Source organism: Apaloderma vittatum, unplaced genomic scaffold, assembly GCF_000703405.1.
Source record: "Apaloderma vittatum isolate BGI_N311 unplaced genomic scaffold, ASM70340v1 scaffold43764, whole genome shotgun sequence".
NCBI classification, from domain to species: domain Eukaryota; kingdom Metazoa; phylum Chordata; class Aves; order Trogoniformes; family Trogonidae; genus Apaloderma; species Apaloderma vittatum.
In genome coordinates this window covers 1-14,049 of record NW_009711767.1, presented here as the reverse complement: position 1 = coordinate 14,049, position 14,049 = coordinate 1, and the positions used below count along the sequence as shown (strand labels likewise).

Below are 14,049 nucleotides of genomic sequence, written 5' to 3'. Positions count from 1 at the left end.
AGGTCCCTTCCAACCTAAGGCATTCTGTGATGCTATTATTGTAGCCACACAACACTCATGTACCCTATTTGTTCAAGCCTCTGGCAGAAGAAACAGTGAGGAGAACTTCAGAAGTAGAGAAATGATACCATTAAAGGGAAAAATTATGTTAAATTATGACTCTCTGCTGCGTAGCTGAGCCACCAGCCTGCTGCAACACACAAATCCCTGTGGAGGTTTTTCCTTGTGGTGGCAGCCTTTTATTTTGGGATTTTCTTTGAAGTCCCTCTGGCAAGTGTCCTCACAGGGGAAAACTACAGGGACCAACCGGTTTTACAAGTGGTAAGAGAGACCCTCTGTGCACATCGAGACCTCCCAAAGCCCACACCGCCCATCTGCATTTTTTTTTTTGACAACAGAAGAAATCAGTCGGGTTATATTTTTGTAAAACAGGTCACCGCTTTGCACCGCCCACCTCAGAGTTTCACAGTTGCCGAGTTCCGGTGGCACATGGAGGAGGTCGTTGTTCTGCAGGTCCAGCGTTCCGAGTTTGTCCATCCTCCTCAGGTGCAGAGGGTCGATGGTCCCCACCTGGTTGTTGCCGAGCAGGATGGTCTCCAGCGTGAGGATGCGATAAAGGACGCTGGGAAATGCTTTAAATCTGCCGGGAGAAAAAGGAGGCAAAGCCACATAGGGCGTTCAGGTAATAAGAAGCCTTTAAAAATCAGAAAACATTTTAGATTTCTTTAAGGTCAATGTTTAACCGTGGTGCTCTGAAAGGAGAAAGCAGCCACCGCCTTACTTCGCATGCAGTGAAAAAGCTGAAGGGAGCTGCTTCCCACCCAGCCCTCCCCAAATTATTCCACCACCCAGCACTGCTGTTATTATGGATGCCAGAAGGCAGTCCTGTCAGTATCCATTTTTGGATGTATTGTTCTCAAGCCTGTTTTATCTTTTTTTTTAACCAGCTGCTACTGCTGCCCCTCTCCAAAATTTCTGTAGCAGAAAGTTCAAAAACCCACCCCACCCACCGTGCAAAGAGACGCATTCATGTCATCAGTGTGAGGCTTATCAAGGGCCTCCTCCTTCTCACATCACTGGAAAATCTTACTGAACTCATCCCAGTTCTTTTAATTATTGTATTAAGATAAAAGTCTGAACAGTTGCTCACCTATTAAAAGACAGATTTATTATCTGCAGTCTTTTCAGTGCCTCCATTTCCTCAGGCAGAGACGTCAAAAAATTATTTCTGTGTATCAAATGAAGACAAACAATAATCACTAGCTTTTATGAAGTCTCAGTTAAGAATCCGCAGACATAAGATTTGCACATTTATCGCTGCCAACACGCTGTCTTACACCAATTAATTGCTTCAGAGATGGGTCAAGACCCCAGATGTGAGCCAGATCTGCATTCTCCTTCCTGCCAGTGGAAGATATAGAGCCTGTCCTCTACAGATTCAAGAGCAGTTCAAACATCTCACAGCTCCACAAACCCACCTGGCGATTCAGCACCTTGGATCTCAGAGGGAAAAAAAAGCTACAGGAAACTGCCCAGATCTTGGTGCCAAAGTGAAGCAGCAGGAGAATTCTCAAGCTCTTCAAAATCCATCTAGCCATAAGAAAGCCACCCATGGCTGTTCCTGCAGCACGAACCTGCTCAGAAGCTTCTTAAACACGAGGACACGGGGTTGTAGTGACACAAAAAGCCACCACAGAAAAACCGAGACAAGTCACCAAAAGATGCCCAGGCTTAGACCTCAGTTCTTAATCACCGAGATAGTCACCCTCGTTCCCTCATCAGTCATTATCTGTTTCTGCGACCTTCAGCCATGCTGCCCAGCCAGCAGCACGGCTGTCAATGTGTCACCGATGGACCCAGGCTGGCAGGCATCTCAAGCCAAAAGTCCAAACCACTCCCTGCAGCTGTGCTTTGCTCCTTTTCATTTGCGAGACCCCCACGGTAACAACCACCGGTGAGCTTAACCCTGGCATCCCAACACGCACAACAACGAGCAATTTTCAGGAGTTAGAGAAGGTAAAATGACAGTAACTATCACAAGTACAGCACTTACAGGAAGCACAACGGGATTTGTGCCTCTGCTGTACGCTCCCAGCTACCCTCCCGGATTTTCTGGCATGGGTTTCTTTGGTGGGGTGTGGGGAGTGTTTTTAACCAACAACATCTCCGAGACTCTATTTCTGGCTGAGGCAAGACCTTTCCTCACAGCATGTCCTGGAGCTCATCCGCTTGGCTTTTCTGTTTTTTCTTTAACCGACGGCTAAATCTAGGCCGCTTGCTATTTCAGATCTGCCGGTCACTCAACTGCCATAGAGGCATTTTGGGAAATGAAAAATTATTTCAGCGCTGCTATTCCACTGGAGCAGATGGCTGGTTTAAAAAGGCATGAAAATAAGTTGCCCAGAAAGGAAGTCCAACGCACGTCACAAACCTGATATCCAAATGTGTCAATTTATGGAGCATGCAGAGCTCCAAGGAGATGGACGAGATTTTATTGAAGGCAAGGCTGACATCACAAACCGCGTCTTTTAGCTCCACAATCCTGAAACCCAACATGAAGATACTTTTATTATGTAAGCTCGTGTTTGCATTCTAAGTTACTGAAAAAAAAAATAAAAAAAATCCCAAACCAAATCTGCTTTATTCTGTGAATTAAGGACACTCCATTTCTTGACATTTCAGAAGCAGTTTTGTGAAGATAATGGAAACATCACCTGTGAAAGCTGCCTGTCCTGGACCCTTAAAAACAAAGCTCAGAACCACTTATTTAAAGTTATTAGGAGAGTGAATTTTCTCTCACAGATTTTCCCTACAAAAGCCTACTCACTCAAATGCAGTTAAGAGGTGTTTCCAAAACTACAGCATGGATGGCTTCACTGCCATCTCCTGTAAAATTTTGAATACCTCTTCCTCAGCAGTCAAACAAACCGAAAGAGATCATTCAATTAATTTCTACCTTTTGTCTCTGTTCCACTGCTCTGCTATTACAAATTCCAGGAACAGAGCTGCCTCCTCTCAAAGGGTGCTTTGGTGTAAAATGTTTAACGGCTTCAAAAGTTAAGCTGCTGAATCCTGCTCACAGAGTCTCTGTTTCAGCCCTAAAACTAAAAGGTAATTCAACGGAAAAACACTCACCTAACCTCTCTGGATTGTCACCAAATTCTCTGGCACAGAGCAGCTGCACACCTACACCCACCCTTAGCAAGTGCAGCAGCCTCCGGCACAGGCATTATCTCACTGCATTGATTTTCTAGAAACTCTACTGAATGGAGATGTTTTCCTTCGAGATGGCGCCTCATCAAGTTCTCTGTGTTAAAGGTTAAATGTTCAGCACATTCGGGTCCAAGAATAAGTTGCCCTCACAAATGTGGTGGTATCCTTAAAAAATCAGCTTTCACCATTTCCTTGGGTAAGATTCCTCCTTACTAAAAGCCCATCTATTCCCATTAGTGTCAAAAAAAAGCTTCTCCCTGACTGAGGATGACGTAACAAGTGCAATAATATCAAATGCTACGTGATGGACACAAAACCAATCAAGAAAAAAGGTGTGGGAATTATTCAGGCCTCCTTAAAAAAACTGAAAAAAAACCAACAACAAGTAAAACAATTACGCTGTCTGAAGAAACGGAATTTAAATACAGCCTCAGCTCCAGGACCAAGTTATCACCCGCTGCAGTGGTGAATCCCCACAGATCATCTTTGTCTGGGGGAAAAAAAAGGCCGCTTTGTAGAGAAAACAGTCCCAGGCTGGAGTGAAGTACAGCACTTCATTATTACGAGAAGCCACATCGGGCTCCACTCACTCATTTCAGTGAATCCAGATGAAGCCCAACACGCCTGGAGCAGGGCCGAGATGCTTCCGACCGCCAGCTCCGTGCTCGGCAGCAGCCCCACGGGCACGCTCCGCGCGCCAGAAACGCGAGAGCATCATCCAGCATCTCAATTACACTTTTACAAACACATACACAGCATAGAAGTGTAAATATACTTGATGAGGAAAACCACAAAATGCTGGAGAACAGAAGCAGAATGGGAAGCGACAACCAGAGCACAAGCTTTAGATGAGTACCTCGGGGGAACTGCGCTCAGCTGGTTTTTGCTGAAGTTGACAGTGGCGACAGGATGGCTCCTGACAGCATCAAACATCTCGTCAGGAATCGCAGCCGCCTGCTTCTCACTGAACAAAGAAAAGTATTTAGCACAGTAACACGAACCAGTTGTTTCCTACTGGTTAGCATATTGTTTTCATCTTCTTTTAGAAAAAGACGAGGGTATAGATATGTGACTATCTGCTATTTTTGGTCCTGGAAGGGCTGTTGGTCAGAACACTGCCCGGTACAGCACCATGTTACATGGCACCCATGCAACGACATTTCACACGGGCACCCTGAGCAGAAGAAGCATCAGTAAGAGCTGAGCTATGTCACTGCCGCAACAAAGGTATTGGGCCAGGAATCATGGAATCACATAATCACTGAGGTTGGAAAAGAGCTCTAAGATCAGCAAGCCCAATCGTCAACCCAACACTTCCATGACCACTAAACCAGGACCCCAAGTGCCATGTCTGCACAGTTTTTGAACCCCCCCAGGGATGGTGACTCCATCCCTGCCCTGGGCAGCCTGTGCCAGGGCTTCACAACCCTTTTCAGGAAGAAATTGCTCTTCCAGTAAAGAAGTTTTTCCTCATGTCCAATCTAAACCTCCCCTGGCGCAACTTGAGCCCATTTCCTCTCATCCTATCGTTTGTCACTTAGGAAAAAAGAGAATTTCATTACACAGATTTCCCCCTCTCAGCTCAGGAAACATCCCGAGCTCAGTCACGTGTAACTCAGGCAGGTACTCAATGTGGAGCTCCTGAACACTGATAGTGACCAAAGCCACTCCAACCCCTGTACCGCGGTGAGGTCCTCTCCACACTCCAGCTCGCAGCAGGACCAGCGTCTCACACAGCAGCTCTCAGCAAACATGCCCAGCTTCTCCTTTCCCAATCTAACATAGCTACGTTTAAGAAATAACTGAAGAGATCCTTGCCTACTACAAGACGTTCTGAGACTTCAAGAGAATTGCTAAAGAAGTTTAAAAGGTACTAAAAGCACCTGATGGCGTCATGCGTTTCAGCGAGGTTAAAGGATTGCTACTGTGCAATATTTGATAAAACGAAGAAATAATTTTGTAAACCCTGAAATTCAAAACTGCCTATTCCCAAGCAGAAAAATTCAAGCGAAAAAATCCAATTTGCAGATGGATCAATATATATCACAAAGGGAAAAAATAATTAAAATTAGAGGAGCATTCTTTACAACTAGGTAGTACTTCAAAAACACAAACCTGTATTCCAGTAATTTCAGGGAAGTTATGGCGTGCATGTTAATCCTTGATTCGCTTGGAAGGGTCATGGCTGTCACGGGAGGCTCTTCGTTCGGGTTCCGTACTTCATCTAGAGATAAGAAACACGCACAGTCACCCGGGCTCTAGCTGGAGAGGCTGCTCCCAACTGCCCAGAGCGAGAGGCTCGACGTCCTTGGACATTTGCCACCCTCCCGGTAACTCTTACTATATTTTGGCTCAACTGGATACAATCTGAATGGCAATTATTTTAAGAATTTTCTAGCAAAGGTTTTTTGCAGTCTTAGGTTTCCGAGTTGATTGTTTTTAGGCTGAATGGAGGGGAGGGATTTTGAAAAAACAACTCAGGAGGCAGCTGAGACTAGCTGTTGCACTAGACAGCAGCCTCTGAGAGGGGTGGGGAGCCAGAAACCACAAATAACAGGGAATTCCAGCTACAAGGGATGAGCTGCGTCACCTATACCCAGAAATGTGATCATTATTTTAATTAGCACATTAATATTTATAAGCCTTTGTCACAGCCTCCTCTGCAGAGTTCCTTTTGATCACTCCCTACAACCCACACGAAAACGCCATGGGTGTTGCAAGGCTACTCTGATTTTTTTTAAGAAAGGTGGGTGGGCAGCACCATTCTGCATGTCAAAGCTGTGGCATCACACCCAGACAACTCGCACATGCGTAACCAGGGCAAAGCTGAGCAGGGAGTCCAAACAAACGTGTGAGAAATCCAGCTTCTGCTACAAGAAATCGAACAGAAGCCCATGGAAATTTGCAGTGTTTACAAATAAAAGCCTACTAACAACTGGACCCAACCTCAAGGAGTTAGCCTGTCATCCAAAAAGGTCAAAAACAAGCTAAAAGAACAGGCCTTTCCCCAGTTTAAAGCTCTACAGAAACAGAGCTACTCCTGGTTTTAGCTCCAACTTTAGAGTCTGAACCGGCAGAGTAAAATCAGCAGCACTGCTGTACATGCAAGACATTGGCTAATTTTATTACCGCAATTTTATTATCTATTATAGTTCACCAGATAAGCTTCTGAGTATGTACTCTAGCGACCAATTATTTTTTGGCAAGTTAATAACGTGTCAGACTTGCAGGGAACCTGACGTTTTGAAGTAATCCTGTATGCTGCAGTAACCTAACTAATGCTGCCATCCTCTGGCAGGCAGGGAGAAAACCCGCTCAGCAGAAAGGAAAACTCAGGCAGAACAATTTTCAATAAAAGTTGCTTGCATGTATCATCCAGGCCCCTTCTAAATTAAGAGGTTAAGCATTTTTGCCATTTAAAGGCAGCATAATTTCTGTGTTACATTTAATGAGGCCGTTGAATTCAGTCACTTTGCCTACTTTACGTTTTGAGACTTAAGAAAGACGAGGATTTCTAAAGATGGCAAACTGAAGTCCTGTTCTGAAAGGACTTTGTCTTCTGAGCATACAAGTTAAAGACTCTGACAGCCTGTTCCTACGGAATAAAAAAACGCAGAACAAAAAGAGAAAAAAAAACCCAGATGCCAAAGTATCTCAGTGAAGTAGGAGCCCAGGTATCAATCTGGAAAGTGATTTGAGTGTGCAGGAGCAATCAGCACCATTTTTGTCTGTTTTCTTAATACTAACAGCTCATTTTTAGAGAGTACCGCACCTGTCAGAAACGTGTGATACAGAACCATGTAGGTGCATTTTAATCCAGAGGCAGGGCTCTGAATCCAAGAGAAAATTCTGCAGAAACCACAGATCATTTGCACAGAGAAGTAACCCCCTTGAAATCCTTCACCTCATTTTCTGCTTGATCACTTTTCAATTATTTCTCTCGGGAGCAGTGCATTTGAGACTACTGGATAGTAGAAACATGAACTCCGACAGGCCAGGATTAGAGTGATGTTTCAAAACAACCACTTGCTTTCTCTCCCAAAACTTTTTATATTCTTAAGTCAGCTATGAAGCAGACTTGATGGCATCATCAAGATTTTAAGGCAGCCTTTTTCATGCATAGACTTTCTGGGAATCAGGGGACTGCAGTGCCCATGTGATTATGGGAATTAATCCATCGCTCCCATGCAAAATATCACCAACTTCTGGTGATGGCATCGTGACCCAGCCAGCAGAGGGACAGCACGCTTAAAAAGAGGAATCCCTCACAACCAATTCCCACAATGTTCAGAGGAAAAATTAAAAAAGCTACCGGAATTCCGCACGTAAAACGCATAAAGGGACCAGGGGAAAAATACTTCAGATTATTTTTCTAAATTATAACCCTCAACAATGAACGTTTGTTATTCACTATGATCTAAAAGAACAAGAATAAAATAAAAAAGCGCACTGAAATAGAAGAGCAAACTGTTGAGTAAAGAACACCGTGTTACTGCAGGACAACTGAAGGAACCTGGTTTTAAACAGCTACCCTCCACAGGGCCTAATTCACTTTAATTTCACTTTAATTTCTTTAAGCCACAATGCAATAGAGCAACATACCTTGGATTCTGCTTCTCAGGTATTTCAGAAGTTCCTGGGTGCCTTTCTTTAAACAAACAAACAAACAAACAAACACACAAGTCAGTAAGCATTGGCCAGGCAGTGCTTGCACAGCTCTTTTGAGAATGAAGAACAACGCTAGTGAGGCAGGTGGAGCCCACAGCTCTGCTGGCTGCAAAATCCACTCAGTGCTTCCCAGAGCAAAAATCCTGTTCACAGCAGCTTACAGACTCTTATCTGTGATTTTGTTTATTTATTCCAGCTGAAAATTCTCCATCCTTTCTTGCTTCCTCAGGCTCCAATTTTTAGCTTTTTATCAGAAGCTCCAGGAGCAAGTATAAATGCTCACACAGACTTAATCTCTTTGAAAAGGTCCAGCACAATTATGCTCTGCTGAAGACATTTAAAATTTGTCAAGGAAACTGACTGCTCAGTGTTCAGGGAACTTTTTATGTCCAAAATTGTAAATTCTGGGAAAAACACTGCAGTTTACATAATTTGCATGGATTTTTAACAGCTCAGTCCTCCAAAGACTGAACTTTCAATCCCCTCATAGCAACTTCCACTGCTCAGACACAGTTACTGTCTGCATAATCCACAAGCAATGAAGCACAATCTCATTCCGTGGAAGTCGGAAAGGAAGGCATCTGGTGAGATGTCAGAAAGAGAAGACAGAAGAGTGAGGAAGAGGGGCTAGGGCAGGAGAATGGGACTGACTGCAGCCACAGTCAGGTGTGGAGAGAACCTGGAAACTTTGAAGGAAAAGGTGAAGGTCAAGCAGAAAGCTGAGTAACAGCCCCACAGAGAGTAGACAATAAGAAAAGCTCAACACACGTGACGGTATGTTCCTAAAACAAGAAAGACTCGGATTTAACAGAAATTGACTGGAAATTCATCAAGAAACAAGGATGGGTTTCGGAGTCCAGGCCTGACACACAGGAAGAGATGAGACAGAGCAGGGATGGACGTGAGAAGAACCGAGACAGGCATATAAATTCCAGCTACATCAATTTACAGCATTGGTAATGGATCAAGACAGTCTAAGTCTAAACTATCGTAACGGAATCATTATACCTGTCATTTCCTACAGATTTGAAATACACACAAGAAATTACCCACGTCTGTGCTCTTACATTTGAAAGACAGCAAATGCTCAGAAGCTAGGGAATGCCAGAGCTACAGTGACCAGGCAACCCCAACACAGACTCCTGCATTTTAAGATATTTTAAGTGGACTTTGAACTCTGGAACCACCTGCAACTTCCATCCACTGAGGAGTACCTTAGTGCACACAACGCTCACTTAACCAGATACACAAGATTTTCCCTCTTTTGACAGATGCTACAAAATTCCATTTCAAGAGTCTTCAGTGTTGCTTATTTTTATAGCATCTCCACGCTTTGTAAATATTTATTTTATAACACTGGCCAAAGCACAGAAAGAAGTCATGTCTACCACCAGCGAGAAGAGGGGCCTGCCAGGGAAAAACAAATAACAGGGAATTCTATAGTGGCACTAGTTCTATTGAATGCTCTGGCTACACAATTTGGGTAACACGCACGCAACAGTTGAACGCGATTTGCTGCCTGCAGAGCTTACTTGCAGAAGGTCTCTTCGAATGGTCCTCAAAGGATTTCCCTCCAATGCCAGGAACTTCAGCTGTGGAAGGTTCCCCAATGTGTAAGGCAACCTGTGGATGGGAACAGCTTGTGTCAAAGCAGCTCCAGGACAATTTCTAAAGAGTTCGCAATGGTTTGTTGGATGGTTTGGTACCCCAAAGCTTGGATTCAAGACGCAGAATATGTAACATTTAACAAAGGCACAGCTGGATCACGGCAATGACATAGACATAGAAATGGCTCCTTCATTTTACGACCAAGGCCTTTTTCAATTACATTTTACAAAGTGGAACGTATCAGCTACAGAATGAGTTGTCAGTAGAGCTGTGAGGAGCTGTGCCGCATCGGGGACGGCAGGCGGTTTCTAACATTACCTACTGATATCATTGTTGGCGAGGTCGAGTCGCTCCAGCTTCTGAAGCAGGGCAATTTCATCCGGAACCGATTTGATCTTGTTGTCTCTAAGTTCCAACACAGAGAGGGAATTCAGATGCTTCAGATTCTCAGCATTTAGTATTTCGATCTGATTTTCACCAGCGTGCAATTCCTGCGGAAACAAGTTTCAGAGACATGAGTCTGAACGTAGGTTTTCTCAAACCAACCCTCAGCTCTGAGCTCCTTCTCCAAGCTCCGAATAAATTTGCTTCACTTTGAACTTATTGATGGCATCCTTACTCAAGAAGTTTCTTAAATTCCAAGTTATAGGAAGCATTTCCCTATTGGAAATGCTTCATCTATAATGGAAGAACCGAACTTCAAATACTAATGCAAATTTTATTACAAAAGCTAACATAGTTGGGGGGTTTAATTGCTGAGTTACACAGAGGTAAAGTATCTGTGTTCTTGGATGGACTTGGTAGTTGGAAACAACAAAACAGTATATGGGCATTCACCTGGTCCAAGCAATTTTCTATTAATTAACAAATTTCTGATGTTCCAAGATGGCTAATTTTCAATTTTAAATATACTGAGAATTAAGGCTACAAAACAGGTGGAAAATTTGATTATGCTAAAAGGAAGGGAAAAAAAAAAAGATTTTTTCCTTTGTAACTGTAGAGAAAAAGTAAATTATCCAGAAAATGTTCCTAGAAATAAAAAATAATTGTTGCAGATAACACTAAATGCAGTTTTTCAGTCATTTACCCTTCTAAGTAATTTTTTTTCCCAAATCTGAAGAGTACTGCTGCAAATTTTTCTCCCAAATGACTTTAAGACTGACCAACGTGGACAGCAAAAGCAATTACAAATGGGGGTGTATTCCAAAACTAGAACTGCCAGCTTTTGGTCACAGCACTTCACGAAAGTTTACATTTAACAGTCACTATTTTAAAAGCCTTACAGGTTTACAGCAAAGCAGCCATGTCAAACCTTACCTTCAGTAATTTGCACGAGGGAAATTCTGGTAAGGAATGCAATTTATTTTTTCTCAGATAAAGTTGCTCCAAAGATGCCATGGTTGCTAATTTAGAAGGTACCGTTTCCAGGTAGTTTTTATTACAATCCAGCTGTCTTAAGCCTACAGAAGAAAGCGTGTGACAACAATCAGAAGGCCAGAAAATAGAAACAGTTTTCTACAGAAGCATAAATATACTGGTTCTTAAAATAAGCATGACAGCATTTTGCTGAACAGAATTCTGGAAGAAAACAAACAGGTTAGCGTCTTCCTGTCCCATAATTTCAATGATCATGCTTTATTTTTCACTCAAAATACACAAAAAAAGGAAAAAAGTCTAATTGCTTATTGCAACATTAAGGCTAATGACCCCTAAGCAGGACAATATTAATCCTTACACTTTTCTGACCACCCCATTTCTCAAGAAACACAAACCCTAAGAGGACTCAAGGTTGATAAGCAGTAGCTGCGGCCGATTTTTTAAAATAATTCTGAACTAATATTCTTGAGAATACATGAACTCTCTGAGAATATGTATTTTAAAATCCTGAACAACATGCGCTGCATTTCAGAATGTAACTCCCAAACTGGCTGTATGGTATTTAATAATCTGAGGAGACTCATTTACTTTTCATGGCACTGATCTCTGCAGGCAGGTCCTTGAGCTGATTAGAAGCCAAATTGAGTCGCACTAAGTTAACGAGCAAGGCAAAACTCGTTGGGATGTCTGTGAGCCGGTTGTTGGACAGATCCTGAAGATTTTTTTTTTAAAGAGAGAGGAAGAGAGAGGTTAGAAACAGAGACGTCTAAAATATCCCACGAGTACTGCTACTGCAAAATTAATTACAGGCAGAACATTAAAATTAGATGGCTGACACCTTCAGGATCAGCCTGGTAGAAATGTGAATACAAGAAACAAGCCTCCCGCGACTGACAGGTCTCAAGGGATTCGATTTTCCTTAAAATCTTTGACAAAACCAGAGCAAAACGTGGTTTCAAACTAAAAAAAAAAAAATAACCAAACCCAACCACCCACCACGTAATAACTGAGAACCTACATAAGTCACTAGAACATCCACAAAGCTCTGCCATCTAAGCTATGGGGTTTTTTTTTAACTAGTGGTAGCAAACCACAAGTAATTCAGCCCTTCTGCACAAACACATATTTTTCAAAAAGCTGCCATTTACTAATTCTTCTAAGTTGACAAGCTGTCCAAATCCATTCGGCAAGTGACTCAGCTCGTTGTGATGAAGGAGCAGGCTCTTCAAATGTGTTAACTGTATCAGCTCTTCTGGGATACTTCGCAGTTTGTTGTGGCTAGAATTAAAACATGGAACACAAAGGAAAAAAAATAATCAGCAAAGTTTTAATAACTGCACACAGAACACTTGTGGTACACTGGTGCTTAGGATACCTCTAAGAAAAGTCTGTTTCCTACGGCTCTCTACAACAGGTTAGTTTCCAGGGAGAAAGTCACTGTTTTTTTATTTGTTCAAGAGTACTTGCAATCCTCATCTGATTTTATAATATTCAAGCTGGATCTTAATTTTTTTTTTTGTTTATGTAATTCACATACACAGTGGCAGCACACCCTCCTTGTGCAAAAATTTATAGCTACTCCAGTAAAAGGAAGATTACAAACTTCCCAGCATTAACGAGACCTATAAAATTATTTCTAATGATAAAAAGTGGTTTTATACTCGAAACTGCCAGACTGAAGCAAATGAATGTAGATACTGCTTTTACGTAACTATTCAGAATATCTGTTTTCACCTTCCATGCAAGACTGACTTCTGAATACCAGCAAAAATAAATTTAACCTAAGCTCATCAGTTTTGATCACAAACTTACAATCCTCAATATCCTAATTGTCTCTAGTTAAAAAATACGAATTTAATATTCTAAAAGAAAATTTGCTATACTGCAATCTCTTCTTCACACCATGAAAGTCACTGCAATATATCTCATGTTCCAGTTTTGTAACGTGTACTTACCTCACATCAAGTTTCTGAAGATTTTCTAATTGTCCTAAAGCAGAAGGAAGATATGTCAGTTGATTGTCATGCACCTGGAAAATAAAGGTTTTTTGAGTACAGTTACTAATTTGTACCTTGTAGGTTTTATTTCCCTACCATGGAAACAACTCAAGCTAACCTAATACACAGAATAATTTCATACATAAACACAGCTACGTACATGGCTCAAAGTAATTAGCAGTAACAGCACTGTAAAATTCCACTTAATTGACAGTAAATGCCATGAAATTAGATATGAAGTGGGGGAGTGCAGGAAAAGTGCTTGCATCCAGCAGTAACTCTTCCTTCAGCATCCATAATAAAACTTCCTACATCTTTCTACAGAACAACACTCACTGCCAGCATATATATAAATGGATCAGAGCGATTCTGAGTATCTTTTCTTTACTCTAAGAACTCACCAGTATCGCATCTACATGCCCACCACCATGGGGAAATGGAAAACAAAGACCTAAGACCACATATTCCCACCTGCTAAGAGGACAGTAGAATCCTACCCCAAGTGGATCCTTGTACTCACATCCAGGACAGTGAGCGCAGGCAGGAGTGTGACATCCTCTGACAGAGCCTGCAGTTTGTTCGAGGCCAGTATCAGCTTGGTCAGATCCGTTTGCTCCCACCAGCGATCCGCAGCGCCGAAAGAGAGGTTTTGATGAGCTTCCTCCGGAGTATCCAAATTTATCCGCCACACATGTTGAGGCACTGCAAACACAAACACATACTTGCCAACAAAATTCTTCAGGTATTGCCACTCAGGCTTCTACTGCCATAATGCTTTTCAGATGTATATGTAGCCAACCCTCTTTCTACAGATGTTTTTTTCAGAGCTAACAGTAACAAACCTGATGGAAATCTGCCAGCAACGGCCAGAAGTAAGCTGGTTGGCAAACAGATGGCAGGAAATAGTTATTGTTGCATTTTTCCAGTAATTTTCCTGTGCAAATGGCAGTGCCAAGGATAAACCCAAGGCATGGGCAGAACACCAGGCCTGTGGAATCAGTCAGCGACCGCCTGCAAACAGGGTGCCTGCTCCCTCGGCTGAAGAGTTGTGTGGTTTTGGAGGGAGATGGGGAGCAGAAGGGCTGGGGGTGCTGAGGGGCAGAAAGACTGGGGGCCAGAAGCGCTGAGGGGCAAAAGGGCCAGCAGAGCAGAGGGGGCTGAGGGGGGGCCCATGGGGCTGAAGGGC

The 14,049-nt window shown here is 42.7% G+C and overlaps 1 protein-coding gene across 1 annotated transcript; it reads right to left on the bottom strand.

Moving 5' to 3' along the window:
• Nucleotides 1–454: 454 nt before the first annotated feature.
• On the bottom strand, nucleotides 455–13,565 carry LRRC40 (leucine rich repeat containing 40; the record flags this gene model as incomplete). The annotated part of the gene is made up of 13 exons (XM_009867727.1): nucleotides 455–640; nucleotides 1,151–1,228; nucleotides 2,432–2,542; nucleotides 4,070–4,177; nucleotides 5,329–5,437; nucleotides 7,816–7,861; nucleotides 9,414–9,504; nucleotides 9,808–9,980; nucleotides 10,807–10,949; nucleotides 11,455–11,578; nucleotides 12,015–12,144; nucleotides 12,822–12,895; nucleotides 13,384–13,565. Coding segments are annotated over 13 exons (1,555 nt in total), but the record flags the coding sequence as incomplete, so codon positions are not given.
• Between the last annotated feature and the right edge of the window lie 484 nt (nucleotides 13,566–14,049).